The sequence below is a fragment of the Panthera tigris genome, chromosome C2 (genome assembly GCF_018350195.1).
Source record: "Panthera tigris isolate Pti1 chromosome C2, P.tigris_Pti1_mat1.1, whole genome shotgun sequence".
NCBI lineage: Eukaryota > Metazoa > Chordata > Mammalia > Carnivora > Felidae > Panthera > Panthera tigris.
Window position 1 is genome coordinate 1,977,286 of NC_056668.1, and position 14,987 is coordinate 1,992,272.

The 14,987-nt window shown below is 57.1% G+C and overlaps 2 protein-coding genes across 2 annotated transcripts; both read left to right on the plus strand.

Annotated features, from left to right (window-relative positions):
* The first annotated feature begins 4,814 nt into the window (after positions 1-4,814).
* On the plus strand, positions 4,815-5,684 carry LOC122242009 (keratin-associated protein 10-12-like). The gene is made up of 2 exons (XM_042998865.1): positions 4,815-5,285; positions 5,346-5,684. Exons 1-2 carry the CDS (start codon positions 4,815-4,817, stop codon positions 5,682-5,684), a joined length of 810 nt encoding a protein of 269 aa, XP_042854799.1.
* A 6,360-nt stretch (positions 5,685-12,044) lies between these two features.
* On the plus strand, positions 12,045-13,586 carry LOC122242006 (keratin-associated protein 10-9-like). Its single transcript, XM_042998855.1, has 3 exons — positions 12,045-12,362; positions 12,696-13,406; positions 13,482-13,586. Exons 1-3 carry the CDS (start codon positions 12,045-12,047, stop codon positions 13,584-13,586), a joined length of 1,134 nt encoding a protein of 377 aa, XP_042854789.1.
* The last annotated feature ends 1,401 nt before the right edge of the window (positions 13,587-14,987 follow it).

Consider the following 14,987-nt stretch of genomic DNA (forward strand, 5'->3'; position numbering starts at 1 on the left):
TCTACGTAGGGGATTAAACACAGCATGTGGTGAACACGTCCTATCACCGAGATAGCGCTACCCAGGGGACTCAAATTACATCACTCCGGGAAGCAGCTTTTATACAAGTGGCTTTCTTTATGTTGTATTTAAAGTTTATTTATGTATTTTGAGAGAGGGAGGGAGGGAGCAGGGGAGGGGCAGGGAGAGACAGGGAGAGAGAGAATCCCAAGCAGGCTCCGCAGCAGGGCTAGAACCCACAAACCCGTGCGATTGTGACCCGAACACGGGTCGAAATCAAGAGTCGGACACTTAAGCGACTGAGCCACCCAGGCACCCCAGGTCTTCTCATCCTTAAACGGGGGTGTTTTCCCAAGGATTCATATTTTCTTTAATGCAACAAAATGATGTTCTACAGCCTCTAGACCACCGGTCTGACAGTTATTTTGTTCCTAAGGATCTGTTCATCTAACGTATATAATTTCTTGGCACACAGTTGTTCATAGCATTTCTCTATAAGCCTCTTTGTTTCTGTAAAGGCTGACAGCACTGTTCTCTCATTTCTGATTCTCACCATTTGAGTCTTCTCTCTCTCGGTCTCTCCGTCTGTCTCTCTCTCCTTGATCAATGTAGCTGAAGGATTGTCAATTTTTTTGATCTTTTCAAAGAACCAGTTTTATTGGCTTTATTGACGTTTCTGTATTATTTTTCCATTCTCTGTTTAACTTATTTATCGTCTGATCTTTATCATTTCCTTCCTTCTGCTTGTCTGCCATGTCTGAAAGTGGAATATAGCAACTTACAGCTGTAAATCTCTAAGAAGCTGCATCCTGTAAGTTCTAGTATTTCGATCTTCACTTTCATTCATTTAAAAGTATTTTTTTAATTTTTAAAAATTTAAAAATTTATTTTTGAAAAAGAGAGTGAGAGATCACAAGCAGGGAGGGGGAGAGAAAGAGGGAGACATGGAATCCGAAGCAGGCTCCAGGCTCTGAGCTATTAGCACAGAGCCCGATGCAGGGCTCGAACCCACAAACCACGAGATCATGACCTGAACTGAAGTCGGACGCTCAACCTTCTGAGCCACCCAGGTGCCCCTAAAAGTATTTTATGATTTCCCTTTTGAATTCTTCTTTGACCTTTTGGTTATTTAGGAGTGTGTTGTTTAGTGTCCACATATTTATGAATTCCCCCAATTTCTTTTCTGTTACTAATTTCTAATTTCATTCCCCTGTGGTCAGAGAACATACTTTGCATTTTTGTATCCATTTTAACATACTGGCGTTTGTTTATGGCCTAGCCTATGCTCTGTCCTATTGGATGTGCCATGTGGATTACTGAAGGACGTACATCTGCTGTTGTTGGTTGGGGTGTCCTACAGATGTCCATTAGGTCTTGCTAGTTTATAGTACTCTTCATGTCCTTGGTGATCTTCTCTCCAGTTGTTCTTTCCATTGTTGAAATTGGGATATTGAGGTCTTCAACTAATGTTATTGAATGGTCTATTTTTTTCCTTTATGTGTGTCAGCTTTTGCTTTGTCTATTTTGGTACTCAGTTATTATTTGCATATGTGTTTATAATTGTTACATGTTCCTCATGGATTGACTTTTTTATCATTATAAAATACCCCTCTTTGTCTCTAGTAACAATTTTTGTTTTAAAGTCTACTTTATCTGATGTTGGTAAATATTAATATTTTCTTGTGGCTGGTGTTCGCATATGTTTTTCCTATCCTTTTACTTCCAGTCTAGCTGTATCTTTGACTCTAAAGGGTGTCTCCTATAATGAGTATATTGTTGAATCTCAATTTTATCCAGTCTAACAATCTTCCCCTTGATTGTATTATTTAATTCATTCACAATTGATGTTATTATTGATCCTCGTTTTTCATGGATTTGGCATTTGCAACTTCAGCTACTCACTAAAATTGATCTGTAATCTCAAAGTCAATACTCACAGTGCTTTCACAGTGTTTCATGGACGTGCATTGAGCAGCAAAACATTGGGTGTCCCCACACACAGGTTCCCAGTGGAGGTCAAACAGGTGTCTTGTGCTGTCTATTTAGTGCCACATTTTCCATGATCCTGTGCTTCTTTTGGTGATGTCACTGCTTGACATGGCCTCATTGTGCAAGAAGGCTGCGGTGTGCCTCATGGAGAAAATACATGTGTTAAATAAGCTTCCTTCGGGTGTGAGTTTTGTTGCAATTGGAGGTGAGTTCAGAGAATCAGCAATGAATGCTAGATATTCACTGTGAAATAATAATGTATGTTGAGATATATAATATGATATATATATAGAATATGTGTATAATAAAATATATGTGTCTCTGTCCCTGGTTCTTGCTAATATTTGGTCTTTGACCCCAGTTCCTGACACGGAGCTCCTAAATGCCTTGGGACTTCCTGGGTGGTAGGAATGATTTCTGTTCTAATGAGGTGACTGACTCTGGGTTAGCTTCAGGATGGGGGCTACTCACCAGAACGACCAAGCTTTGGTTAGAAGCTTCATGCTGTAGGCTCCATTCCCATCCTCAGGAAAGGGGAGAGTGGCTAGAAACTTAGTTAATGACAGATCGTGCCTGCATGAGGAAGCCTCCGTAGAAACCCCAACGTGCAGAATTCTGAGAACTTCCAGTCTGGTGAATGTGTCCATGTGCCGAGGAGGGTGGCGCACCCCAACTCCACAGGGAGAGAAGCTCCTGTACTCGCCGCCCCCCCCCCCCCGCCACAGGCCTCGCCTTGCGCATCCCTCCATGCGGCTGTTTATCTGTATCCTTTAAAATAACCTTTGTAACAAATCAGCAATAGAGCTCATCTATTTCCCTAGCAAAGTAATAAACCCGAGGGGGAGGTCACAGGAACCTCCGTTCTGTAGCCAAGTCAGGCAGACGTTGTGGGTAGCTGGGCACCTACTACCGGTGGCTGGCCTCTGAAGTGGGGGCAGTCTCGTGGCCCGCACCCTTAACCTGGGGCCTGCGCTAGCACTGGGGAGTGTCGGAATGGAACTTAATCATGGGGCACCCACGCAGCTGGCGTCAGGAGCGTTATGTGCGGGTGAAGGGAGACGCTGTGTTTTTTCCTGGACACACATGAAACGGCGTTCTGTATTGATCGGTTGATGAAAAAGAGACCAGGGGCTCACAGGAACCTGACTCTAGCCCCCAGGAGCCAAGCGTCAACATTTGCTAATCCAGCGTGAGCGGCGATTTTCCATCACGTGACCGCCGCCCGCGGGGAGAACCAGCCGCAGCTGGAGGGAGCACCTGCTACCACCCGGTTCCACTCCCTCTGCGTCTCGCGTCGCCCGCCCGCGTTCCTCTCGTCCTCCGTTGGCACGTTCCTGTGCACTTAGTGAATGTTTTCTCAGGCGGCTTTTTTATTTAATGATTTTTCACTTAAAAAAAAAAGTTTCTCCTAGTGTTTGCTCTCTAGGGCTTACGCGTGTTTATTTTACCTTAGCCGAATTAGCTTCTGATTTATACCAGCTCCACTCCCGTGACATAAAAGCATTCTCCTTTTCATACAGGACGCTGTCCCTTCTTGTCCCTTTCGTATGGGATGCTGTCCCTTCTTGTCCCCTTTCGTGGTCTTGCTGTTAACACACACTCCATCGGTCCATGTAAAAAAACCCAATAATGTATTGTTGTAATTATTGCCTAATGCTTCTTATGACTTTGAAGAAGCTGCGAGAAGAAAGGAAAACAAGGATGAAATGTAAGGCTTTTGCTCTCCTGGCCTTTTCATCATTTCTGGTTCTCTTCCCATTTTCCTGTGGATCCACGTTGCCATCGGCACCCTCGCCGCGACGTGTGTGTCTGCGGGTCTTTTGTGCGTAACTTATTCGAGTGCGTCGAGCCTCCTGGATGTGTAGATTAAAGTTTTTCAATAGATTCTGTAAGTTTTAAGCCACTATTTCTTTGAGATAATAACATTTGTCCACTGAGGGCTGACTGGCAGAGCCCCCAGTCCCATCCATCAGGGGTCAGTGAGGCTTTAAACCCTGAAGTCCCCTGGGCCCCCACAAGCCCCCGCCGGAGGCCTGCAGCTTAGAGTACCATGGCCGAGTGTCCGCGAGGACGTGAGGGGCCACGTGGGGTGTTATGTGCTCACCAGGTCTCAGGTGTGGAAGCAAGCGTGGGGCATGAGGCGGTGAAGCAGACACATCGCCCCTGACGGTCATTCGTACGGTGCTAGCCCACGCCTGTGACCCTGGCCCCTTCTGTGAGCCAGTCTCTGCCCCCAGGACACTTTGTCCTCACACCTGCCCCAGGACTCCCTCCCGGGAGAGCGAGTCCCATCTACGCCCACTGCGAACGGCGGCATCACCCCACACGGTGCATCCTGCCCCGTGGCCAGGCCGGCCGAGCATCGCCAGACCTGTCCTCAGCTGGGCCTCCCTCCCTTGGCTCAGAGCCCAGATTCCAGGACTGCCCCCCTCCTCGTCCCTGCCCTTGGAGACAAGGTCTGTTTACACGGGCAGTCCCCCACGGGATGGAGCCCGGGCTGTCGCTTCCAGAAAATCTCCTGATTGCTACGGTCTCCGCAAAAGCATCAAAGCATCTCTACTGTCTCTCCTCCGGGACGAACGCAGGTCAGGATGGCCTGAGGTCCACTCAAGAGCCTCACAAGCCAGCGGCTCTCGGACTGGGAAGCAGCATAGTGAGCACTCAGCAGAGCACCAAACACCAACAAGAAAGGGGAGCTTCACTCAGCCTGCTGCTGGGACAACACGCAGCCGGGAGTATAAAAGCCGACAGACAGCCGGAGCTCCTCACACACTCACACACACACACCCACACCCGCTCCCTCCTGCAGCCCCACCGCCCCCGCCATGGCCGCGTCCACCCTGTCCGCCTGCTCCAGCGACCTGAGCTATGGCAGCCGCGTCTGCCTGCCCGGGGCCTCGGACTCCTGCCCCGACTCCCCCTGGCAGGTGGACGACTGCCCAGAGAGCTGCTGCGAGCCCCCGTGCCGCGCCCCGGCCCCCTGCCTGACCCTCCTGTGCGGCCCCTCCTCCCCCTGCCGGGGAGACTGCTGCACCCCTGCGTGCTGCAAGCCCATCTGCTGCACCCCTGTCTGCTGCAAGCCCGTCTGCTGCACCCCTGCATGCTGCAAGCCCGTCTGCTGCACCTCTGTCTGCTGCAAGCCCGTCTGCTGCACCCCTGTCTGCTGTGAAGACTCCCCCTGCACAACCTCTTCATGCTGCCAGCCGTCCTGCTGCACCTCCTCCCCCTGCCAGGAACACTGCTGCACCCCTGTGTGCTGCAAGCCCGTCTGCTGCACCCCTGTCTGCTGCAAGCCCGTCTGCTGCACCCCTGTGTGCTGCGAGGACTCCCCCTGCTCAGCCCCCTCCTGCTGCCAGCCCAGCCCCTGCTGCAGGCCCTCCTCCTGCGTGTCCCTGCTCTGCCGCCCCGCGTGCCCCCGCCCCGCCTGCTGCGCTCCTGCCTCCTCCTGCTGCCGCCCGGCCTCCTGCGTGTCCCTGCTCTGCCGCCCCGTGTGCAGGCCCACCTGCTGCACCCCTGTCTGCTGCAAGCCTGTCTGCTGCACCCCCGTGTGCTGTGAGGACTCCCCTTGCTCAGCCCCCTCCTGCTGCCAGCCCAGCCCCTGCTGCAGACCCTCCTCCTGCGTGTCCCTGCTCTGCCACCCCGTGTGCCCCCGCCCTGCCTGCTGCGTGCTCGGCTCGGGCCAGTCCTGCTGCTGATGGGCACATCCCCCCACTGCTACTGGGACTCCCACCCAAAGTATTCGGAGCCTCGAGCCCAGTCTGGGGTCTCCTTCTGCCCCCAGGTGCCCACCGCAGCAGACAAGGCTGAGCCCTCACTGTTGGGCTGGTTCCCTGGGGCAGCTCCAGCTTCCCGAGGGCCCTGTGTGTCACCCGGTGTCTTCCTCTCTATCATAGCTGGATTGAGGTCACTTTGTCCTGTCCTACGTGAACGACCTATCTGTTAACCAATAAAGTCACTGTCAGCCCCTCCGAAGGCCTCGAATGCGCGTCTCGGCCAGCAGGGAAGGGCTGCGATGTTGCACGCAGGCGGGGCTGCTCTGAGAGGCCTGGAGTCGCGTCCATCACAACAGCACCGTCGGGCAGGGCGGCCACCCGCACCCCCTGCTGGGCCTCCTGCGCTGGCTGTCCCCCGGCAGCCCCACAAGCCTGCCCACCTGGGAGGCCCCTAGAGCCCTTCACCAGTGAGGGACGGAGGGCCATCTGTCGGGCCCTGAGCCTTTGCCAGGGACAAAGGAGGCCCGGTTAATAGAGCTTCCGCCTTGGGGGCATGCATGGTGCCAGCCACTCTCCGGTGGCCCTCGGCACAGGGGCGAGCGCTTACCTCTGTGTGAAGACGCCGGGAGCATGAGTGCTGTGCGCGGTGATGACGGGAGCCCGTGTCGGTCAGGATGCTCCAGAGACACAGCCAATAGGATGTGTGCGTAAACATGCGGCGGTTTTGAGGCATAGGTTCACGTGAGTGCGGGGGCCGGCAAGTCCAAAATCTGCAGGGCAGCCTCCCCAGGGATGAGCTGATGTTGGAGCTTGAGCCCAGAGATGGTCTGCTGGTAGACCCCGGCTACCTCTTGGGGGACCTCTGTCTGTGCTCCGAGTCCTTCAACTGATTGGGTGAGGCCCACCCACCATGTGGCAGATAATCTGCTTCACTCAGAGCCGACCGATGTAAATACCAGTCTGGGCCTTCACAGCAATGTTTGTATGTATTTGACCAAACAACTGAGCATGATAGCCTGGCCAAGATGATGCATAAAATTAACCATCTCCCCGGACCAACAGCCCAGGGTCTGGGGTACTGAAGATGGTGGGTCTCATTGGGCTGTCCCCTCAGGATTTCAAGTGTTCAGGCAGGTCGCCTTGTTGGAAGAAACGGGGAGGAGGGATTCCCACCGGCCCTACAGTCACGGTGCCCAGCAGGCACGTGCCCTGGGCCACGATGATCCCCAGTGAGGAGGGGCCACGTCTGGGAGGCCTCACAAGCTCTCTGGCCACATTCGAGGGAAACCATGCCTGGCAACATTGTGATGCACCAATCTGCGGTCAGAAGGAAGCAGGTGTCCCTTGGGGAGCGTTTCCTGGCACAAAACATTGTGACTCCTGGATGGCTGGCCGGCCAGTCACCCGGGATCCCTCTGGATGCCAACATGCCCCCCCACTGTGGTGCAGGGCGTGTCCTGTCCCTCGTCCCCGGTCCCCAAGTCGCTCGGTGAACAGCCACACCCACCCACCCAGCAGCCTGGCCTCTCCCTGGGCGCCGCCCCTCCCCTCCTCTGCCCCATCTCACTGAGCTTCAGCTTCTGGCCCCCACCCCACCCTCCCTGCCAGGACGGCCCAGGCGCCCAGCCCCGTCCTGCTTCTCCCTGAAGACCCCTCCTCCCCTTCTTCCTCTGCCCTCCCTGGCGGGCGCCTGCCGTTGACTTGTGGTCCCTTCGACCCCCAGAACCGCTCGCTCCCGAGTCCCAGTCGGCCAGACTGGCACGTGCCCTGGGGCCCGAAGCGACTCTGGGTTCTGCAAAGTGCTGTGGATCAGAGCAGGGGTGCTTCCCTGGGCTCTGACCCGGGATGAGAAGAGAGGAAGGGCACCTTTAGTCTCACCGACCTGCACCCGAAATCCAGCGTTTCAAGCGGTTGTGAACAGCCAGCAGCCCCGAGTGGATCAGCAGGGCCCGAGACTTCGCGGCCACGGACGTCAGGTGTGCGGGCCTCACGGGGACAGCTGGCCCCACACTCACGGACGGCCGGGCGGCCGGCACCCACCCCGCAGGACATCACCTGGGGCTCACTGGAGGAGTGTGCTAAATCACTCGCTTGTTTTCAAGTTTCAACGTGCCTTCCTGTAATCGGTGCCCTTTGATTTCCATCAGGTTTTTTCTTTCTTCATTTAGAACCAGCTGAAGGCTTCTCAAGCTGGCGGGGAGGGGGGGCAGGCACAGAAAGGGTCGGGGCGCCCGGCACCCTCTGGCCGTGAGCAGCTCTCTGTCTGTGGCTCTGACCACCAGCAGGACGGTGGTCAGCCCCGCTCGCCCACGGGTTCCCGGAGGTGAGGCGCAGCCCCGTGACGCCCCGACTCTCAGGAAGGACCGTGTGTGTGTCCCTGTCGTTTGTGGACCCTTAATTCTCGAGGGGCCCTTCCCTGTCAGCCACGGCGTCTTTTCATTTGTCCCTCGTGGTTTTCACGGCAAGTGTGTATGACCTGACCGGAGAGTCGGAGGGCCCCCGAGGGAGGGCGGGCGGCAGGGAGAGCTGCCCAGTGAGCCCCCGACGTGCAGGAGGCGGGCGGTCCCCACTTTGGGTCAGCGGCACCTCAGCGGGAGGCGGGAGGCAGCTGAGTGTGGCACACGGCCAAGCACTCCTCAAGGCCCTGTTGGCTCCTGGAGTCGTGATGGTACCACCATCTTTCTGGGTTTTGATATGACGAACCGTTTCGAGAGTTTTGTTGTCTAATAAAAAATAGTAGATGAAATGTACTTTGGGTGTTTTTTTTTTTTAGTTAATTTATCTTAGAGAGAGAGAGAACATGAGTGGAGGAAGGGCAGAGAAAGGCAGAGAGAGAGAGAATCCCAAGACTCTGAGCTGTCAGCGCAGAGCCCGACTCGGGGCTCAGACCCACAACCCGTGAGCTCATGACCTGAACCGAAGTCGAGAATTGGGCGCTTAACTGACTGAGCCCCCCAGGCGCCCTGCCCTGATAGATGAAATGTCCTTCGAAGCCGACGGCTGAGCCCTGCCTGCTGTCATTTTCTTTTTGTTTCTGCTGCTTCTTGTCTTTAAAATACCCACCATGGATGTTTTTCTTCTATTTTCCCTGCTGTTTTGAAAGACATACATCCTGTTTTCAGTCACACTAGTGAATGTCTAAGTCTCCCTTCATATTTGTGTTTCAACTGGTCGAGTCACGAATCAATGATACGGCGTGAGAAATTCCTCCTTGAGACGGAATTGGGTGTTTCTCCCACCATCTGGCCGCGCCCCACGCCTTTCAGCTTTCTGGGATCATCCGAAGGGCCACCGTCTGACAGAAACATGGTACGAGCCACATATGTATTACAGCCATCCCAGCAGCCGCATTTAAAAGTGAAAAAGAGGGGGCGCCTGGGGGGCTCAGTCGGTTAAGCGTCCGACTTCGGCTCAGGTCATGATCTCACGGTCCATGAGTTTGAGCCCCATGTCGGGCTCTGTGCTGACAGCTCAGAGCCTGGAGCCTGCTTCCGATTCTGTGTCTCCCTCTCTCTCTCTGCCCCTCCCCTGTTCATGCTCTGTCTCTCTGTGTCTCAAAATAAACATTAAGAAAAATAAACTTGTAAAAACATTTGGACGCTTAACCGACTGAGCCACCCAGGCGCCCCCCCCCAACCCTTTTTTAATTTCTTTGACTGTTGTTTTGATCTTAGCTGCTCCTCTCCCTCTCTGGCCACTGGGTTATCGCGTTTGGTCTCAGCTGAACACCCCGTCCGTGCGTTACATGCTGTCTGACCACATCTGTGGGTGTTTTCTTGTGTTTTGGGGGTACCACCAGCGTTTGTCCTTCTGACTGCTGACATGATTGCTCTTTCCTGCCTCTGTTGTGAGTCTTTAATCCAGCTGCTTGGTGTTCAATTTCCTTGAACACTTGCTGCCTTCCACCATTTTCTTAGGAATGAGGAAGTCCTGGTTAGAGCGTAGATCCCGTATGCGCTGGCTTCAGTCCCGCGTCAGCCACGTTGGGCTGCGTGATCTTGAGTAGGTTGCTTAACCTCTCTGTGCCCAGGCTCCCTCCTCTGTTCATTCGCAGTATGGAATGACGTGTCACTTAGTTGATGTGAAAATTAAGTGGGTTACCAGATGTGAAATGCTCAGAGCCCCCACTGACTCAGAAAATGGTAGCTAATGTCACCAACATCGTCATTAGTGCTATTTTGAGGGTCTTCTCCTAAGACGTTGAATTCCCGCCCCCCCCCCCCACCTGCACACGATGGCTTTCTGTTCTGGGTTCACTGGGACCATATCTTCTTGCATCCCACGTCGCCTGACGTCTTCTTTTGAGCGTTGCTGTGGATCCACGAGTGTCCATCACTCTCGCGCAGTCTTCAGGAGATGTGCTCTCTCTGTCCACACTGTGTGCTCTGGGGCATCGTCCTGGGGTGAGGGGGTGCTGTGCTCAGCCATGGGGCGTGGAGGGCACGGGCACCCGCTGAAGGCCACCTGTGCGTGAGTGAAATTTCGATGGAAACTGAATGGCCAAGCAGCGTACTGGTCCCGCGCCCTGGGACCCCCACGGTTGCATCTCAGCACCTCCACGAACCCAGACCCGTCGTGGAGTTTCACAGCGTCCCCCTCTAGTCCCTTAATGCTCCTTGCAGAGAGAGAAGGAAGGGAGAGGCAAAGAAGGTACTGGCAGAGAAGCTGCCGATCGCTGACACGGACAATGAGGGGAGCAGCCTCACTGGAGGCCCCCCGGACCCCCCAGGAAGTGTGATAAGGGGACATCATGAGCCACGTGACGTGCGTGGATTCGACAACCCCAGTGAAATGGACAAGAATGTATTTCTCCACTCAAGAGGAAATACATAACCCGAACAGCCCCGTTCTATTAAAGACATTGGATGTGTCCGTAAGAACCTTCCCGCAGCCCGCCTGTCCTTCAGCAGGCGAACCGTAAAGCGGCACAGGACATCGGACCACAGAACCGTGCCTGCGTCTCAAGGGAGCCAAGTACGAGAAAACCTCCGACAGTGGCCTGCTGTGTGATTCCACTTCGGCAACGGCCTCGGTACAGCCAAGGAGTAGAGGTGGAGAGGCGGGTGTGCGCGGCCAGGGATGCATGTGCTGGGTGTGGGGTGTGGCCGTCAGGGGCGCTGGAGGGGGCCTCCGGTCGCGCCCACACTGACCGCGGTGGCCATATGATCCACAAATACGAACACTGCAGAGAGGCACATGCGTGCGCACACAGAGACACACGCACACTGAGATGCACACACACACACACACACACACACACACAGACCGATGTGGGTAAATGTGGTGGGATCTTGGGTTGCCGATCTCCTGGTTGTGACTTGTGCTAACGTTACACAAGCGGCCATCACTGAGGGAAATGCGTAAAGGGCAACAGGAGCTCCCGGTATAATTTTTTATAACTTCTGGTGAATCTATAATTTCAAACAAATCCACGTAGAAACCCCCAGGCCCACGTGGCTTCACTGCTGGGTTCTATCAGGGCGACACCGACGCCAGGGCAGGATCCTGCAGACCCGCCGTCCGACTCCTGGCTGGCACAAGACGCTGTCCCCTGCTGTTGCCCCGTCACCCCTCGAGCTTACACCAGGGCACCGCCCAGATCCCCGTCAATGCCACGGAATCGCCAAAATCTCTGAGAGTTGTCCTGTGCTGTCATCACTGCTTCCGTGACACCCACACCGCCTCCCCCATGGGAGCACCGTGCACCCATGGGCGTAAGAGACAGACCCGCCCCGGCTGCCTGCCTCCCTCTTGGGGCTGCCGTCTGTGTGCTGGGACCCTCGCGCCCCGCGGCCACATCCCCGCACCTCGGCCGCGGGTGTGCATATGACAGACCAACGACCCCAGGCTCCCAGTGGTACCAGGTGCCTGCGACGCCGCCCTCTGCTCCCGCCCAGCACATGGTCCCCCCCCCCACGGGACCTGATGTCCTCCTGGGCCCCCTGGGGCAGTGGGAGCAGGTCTGCACCTTTCTCCCATGTAACCCGCGGAACCCGGTGCAGCCACAAGCAGCCCCATGGGGGGCCGTCACGGCCGTCTGCCACAGGGAGGCACGGACACCCACTTCCCTGACTCCCCACAGGGACCCCGGCTTCCCCGAGGGCCAGACCCCAGTCAGGCGGTCATCAGAACCTCCTGGGCAACTGACTCATCTAATGTGGCTTCCCTGACCTGGCACCACACCAACAAGGAAGGGGGTGAGGCTCCTGTGGGGACAACACAAGCCCGGGGCAGATATAAAAGCCATGGCGTCCCAGGGTACCCGGCACACATACATACGCACTCCTCACGCACACACCCACACCCACACCCACTCCCTCCTGCAGCCCCACCGCCCCCGCCATGGCCGTGTCCACCCTGTCCGTCTGCTCCAGCGACCTGAGCTATGGCAGCCGCGTCTGCCTGCCCGGGGCCTCGGACTCCTGCCCCGACTCCCCCTGGCAGGTGGACGACTGCCCAGAGAGCTGCTGCGAGCCCCCGTGCCGCGCCCCGGCCCCCTGCCTGACCCTCCTGTGCGGCCCCTCCTCCCCCTGCCGGGGAGACTGCTGCACCTCCTCCCCCTGCCAGGGAGACTGCTGCACCCCTGCATGCTGCAAGCCCGTCTGCTGCACCCCTGTCTGCTGCAAGCCCGTCTGCTGCACCCCTGCGTGCTGCAAGCCCGTCTGCTGCACCCCTGTCTGCTGCAAGCCCGTCTGCTGCACCCCTGCGTGCTGCAAGCCCGTCTGCTGCACCCCTGTGTGCTGCAAGCCCGTCTGCTGCACCCCTGTCTGCTGTGAAGACTCCCCCTGCACAACCTCTTCATGCTGCCAGCCGTCCTGCTGCACCTCCTCCCCCTGCCAGGAACACTGCTGCACCCCTGTGTGCTGCAAGCCCGTCTGCTGCACCCCTGTCTGCTGTGAGGACTCCCCCTGCACAACCTCTTCATGCTGCCAGCCGTCCTGCTGCACCTCCTCCCCCTGCCAGGAACACTGCTGCACCCCTGTGTGCTGCAAGCCCGTCTGCTGCACCCCTGTCTGCTGCAAGCCCGTGTGCTGCACCCCTGTCTGCTGTGAGGACTCCCCCTGCACAACCTCTTCATGCTGCCAGCCGTCCTGCTGCACCTCCTCCCCCTGCCAGGAAGACTGCTGCACCCCTGCGTGCTGCAAGCCCGTGTGCTGCACCCCTGTCTGCTGCAAGCCCGTGTGCTGCACCCCTGTCTGCTGCAAGCCTGTCTGCTGCACCCCTGTGTGCTGCGAGGACTCCCCCTGCTCGGCCGCCTCCTGCTGCCAGCCCAGCCCCTGCTGCAGACCCTCCTCCTGCGTGTCCTTGCTCTGCCGCCCTGTGTGCAGGCCCGCCTGCTGCACCCCTGTCTGCTGCCAGGACTCCCCCTGCACAACCTCTTCATGCTGCCAGCCGTCCTGCTGCACCTCCTCCCCCTGCCAGGGAGACTGCTGCACCCCTGTGTGCTGCAAGCCCGTCTGCTGCACCCCTGTGTGCTGCAAGCCTGTGTGCTGCACCCCTGTCTGCTGCGAGGACTCCCCCTGCTCAGCCCCCTCCTGCTGCCAGCCCAGCCCCTGCTGCAGGCCCTCCTCCTGCGTGTCCCTCCTCTGCCGCCCCGTGTGCCCCCGCCCCGCCTGCTGCCCTCCTGCCTCCTCCTGCTGCCGCCCGGCCTCCTGCATGTCCCTGCTCTGCCGCCCCGTGTGCAGGCCCACCTGCTGCACCCCTGTCTGCTGCAAGCCTGTCTGCTGCACCCCTGTGTGCTGTGAGGACTCCCCCTGCTCAGCCCCCTCCCGCTGCCAGCCCAGCCCCTGCTGCAGACCCTCCTCCAGTGTATCCCTGCTCTGCCGCCCCGCGTGCCCCCGCCCTGCCTGCTGCGGCCCCGCCTCAGGCCAGTCCTGCTGCTGATGGGCACGTGCCCCCAGGGCCAGCCGGGCTCAGGTCCCACCTGGTGACTCTGGTCCTCCTGGCCACCCATCAGGCCTGACCTTGACCTCCTGCCTCCCAGGAATGCTGACCCCGCAGCTTCCTGGGGCTTCTGCTCCCAGGAGGCACCTGCACCTGTTCTGGGTCACCGGTCCTTCTTGCCCCCTTTCTCTGCTTGGGTCACTTGGCTTTGACTCCTAACCTGTCAGCACCTCTTCAGGAAGCCCAATAAACTCACTTCACCGGCCGATTTGTTTCCTTTCATCTGACCCTCATGGGGGTGCGGAGACCCCAGGGTTTTGCCCAGACACGGTCTCCTCCAGCCACAAACATTTCTAGGGACCGAGCAGTCCCAGAGGCGGGGCCTACCTCGTGTGGGCAGGGCCACGGGTGGGACTCACGCCCTGGCCCAGGAAGCTCTGCCGGTGGGCCCAGTGCTCAGGGCTTCCCAGCCTGGTCACCTGCACACGGGTCATGGTCTGGGGGTTCTCAGCCCCTGGCCCGTTTCCACCCACAGCCCCATCTGGACAAACAGGCCCCAGACAAGTGGGTCTGGGTGCTATAAGGGAGTTCTCCCATAGGGAGAACATCCTCTATGGGCCTGGGGTCGTCCTGTGTTCCTCCCACGGGCTCTACCCATTTAGCAGAAAGGTGATGGAGCGGGGGAGGCAGTGCTCCATCCAAGATGGGGTAACAGGGACGGGATTCCTTCCCACCTGGGCCAACTCTGAAAGTTGACAAGATCATGAAGCAAGGGTGTCAGATCCCGGGCCCAAGACGCGTAGAACCAGTGCACTTGTGAGGGAGATAAGCAAGGTTCCTGTCACTGTTGGTACCCTCACCACCTGGACAGGATCTCCAGCCCCCGTGCAGGAGGGCGAACCCCACTGAACTCCAAGGACCCCGAGTTCCATAGATGGCCTTGGGGAAAGCCCGGGCAGACAGTGTTGGGGTCAGAGTGCTGGAGAAGAGGCCCCGTCCCAGCGGTCTCCCCACCTGAGACCCTCTGTGCTCTGCCGTGTCCCCTCCCCGGCCCTGGAGCCCACGCTTCTGCTTTCTGTCTCTGAAGCTCCTCACATAAGTGGAATCACATTTCACTCGGCCCAGTGTCCTCACGCCTCATCCGTGTTCTAGTCAGACTTGCTTCCCTTTACGGCTGAATAACGTTCCACGGTATGGATGGGCCACATCTGCTCATCCATCTATCTGCTGAGGGCACCGGGGTCACTGTGAACATGTGTGTCCAAGCATCTCTTCGAATCCCTACTTGCAGTTCTTCTGAGCATATTCCCAGTATAACCCCCAGACCATAGAGTAAGTCCGTTGCTACTCCTTCAAGAACCACCACACAAGCTTCCACGGTAGCTGGGCCTTTTCTCACTC

Excerpts from the sequence above, each read along its gene's own strand:
- LOC122242009 (XM_042998865.1), top strand. The coding sequence starts at position 4,815 with ATGGCCGCGTCCACCCTGTCCGCCTGCTCCAGCGACCTGAGCTATGGC. Across the intron at positions 5,286-5,345 it reads CCCCTGTCTGCTGCAAGCCC|CCCAGCCCCTGCTGCAGGCC; the intron begins GTCTGCTGCACC and ends TCCTGCTGCCAG.
- LOC122242006 (XM_042998855.1), top strand. The coding sequence starts at position 12,045 with ATGGCCGTGTCCACCCTGTCCGTCTGCTCCAGCGACCTGAGCTATGGC. Across the intron at positions 12,363-12,695 it reads CCCCTGCGTGCTGCAAGCCC|CCCGTCTGCTGCACCCCTGT; the intron begins GTCTGCTGCACC and ends GTGTGCTGCAAG. Across the intron at positions 13,407-13,481 it reads GGCCCACCTGCTGCACCCCT|CCCAGCCCCTGCTGCAGACC; the intron begins GTCTGCTGCAAG and ends TCCCGCTGCCAG.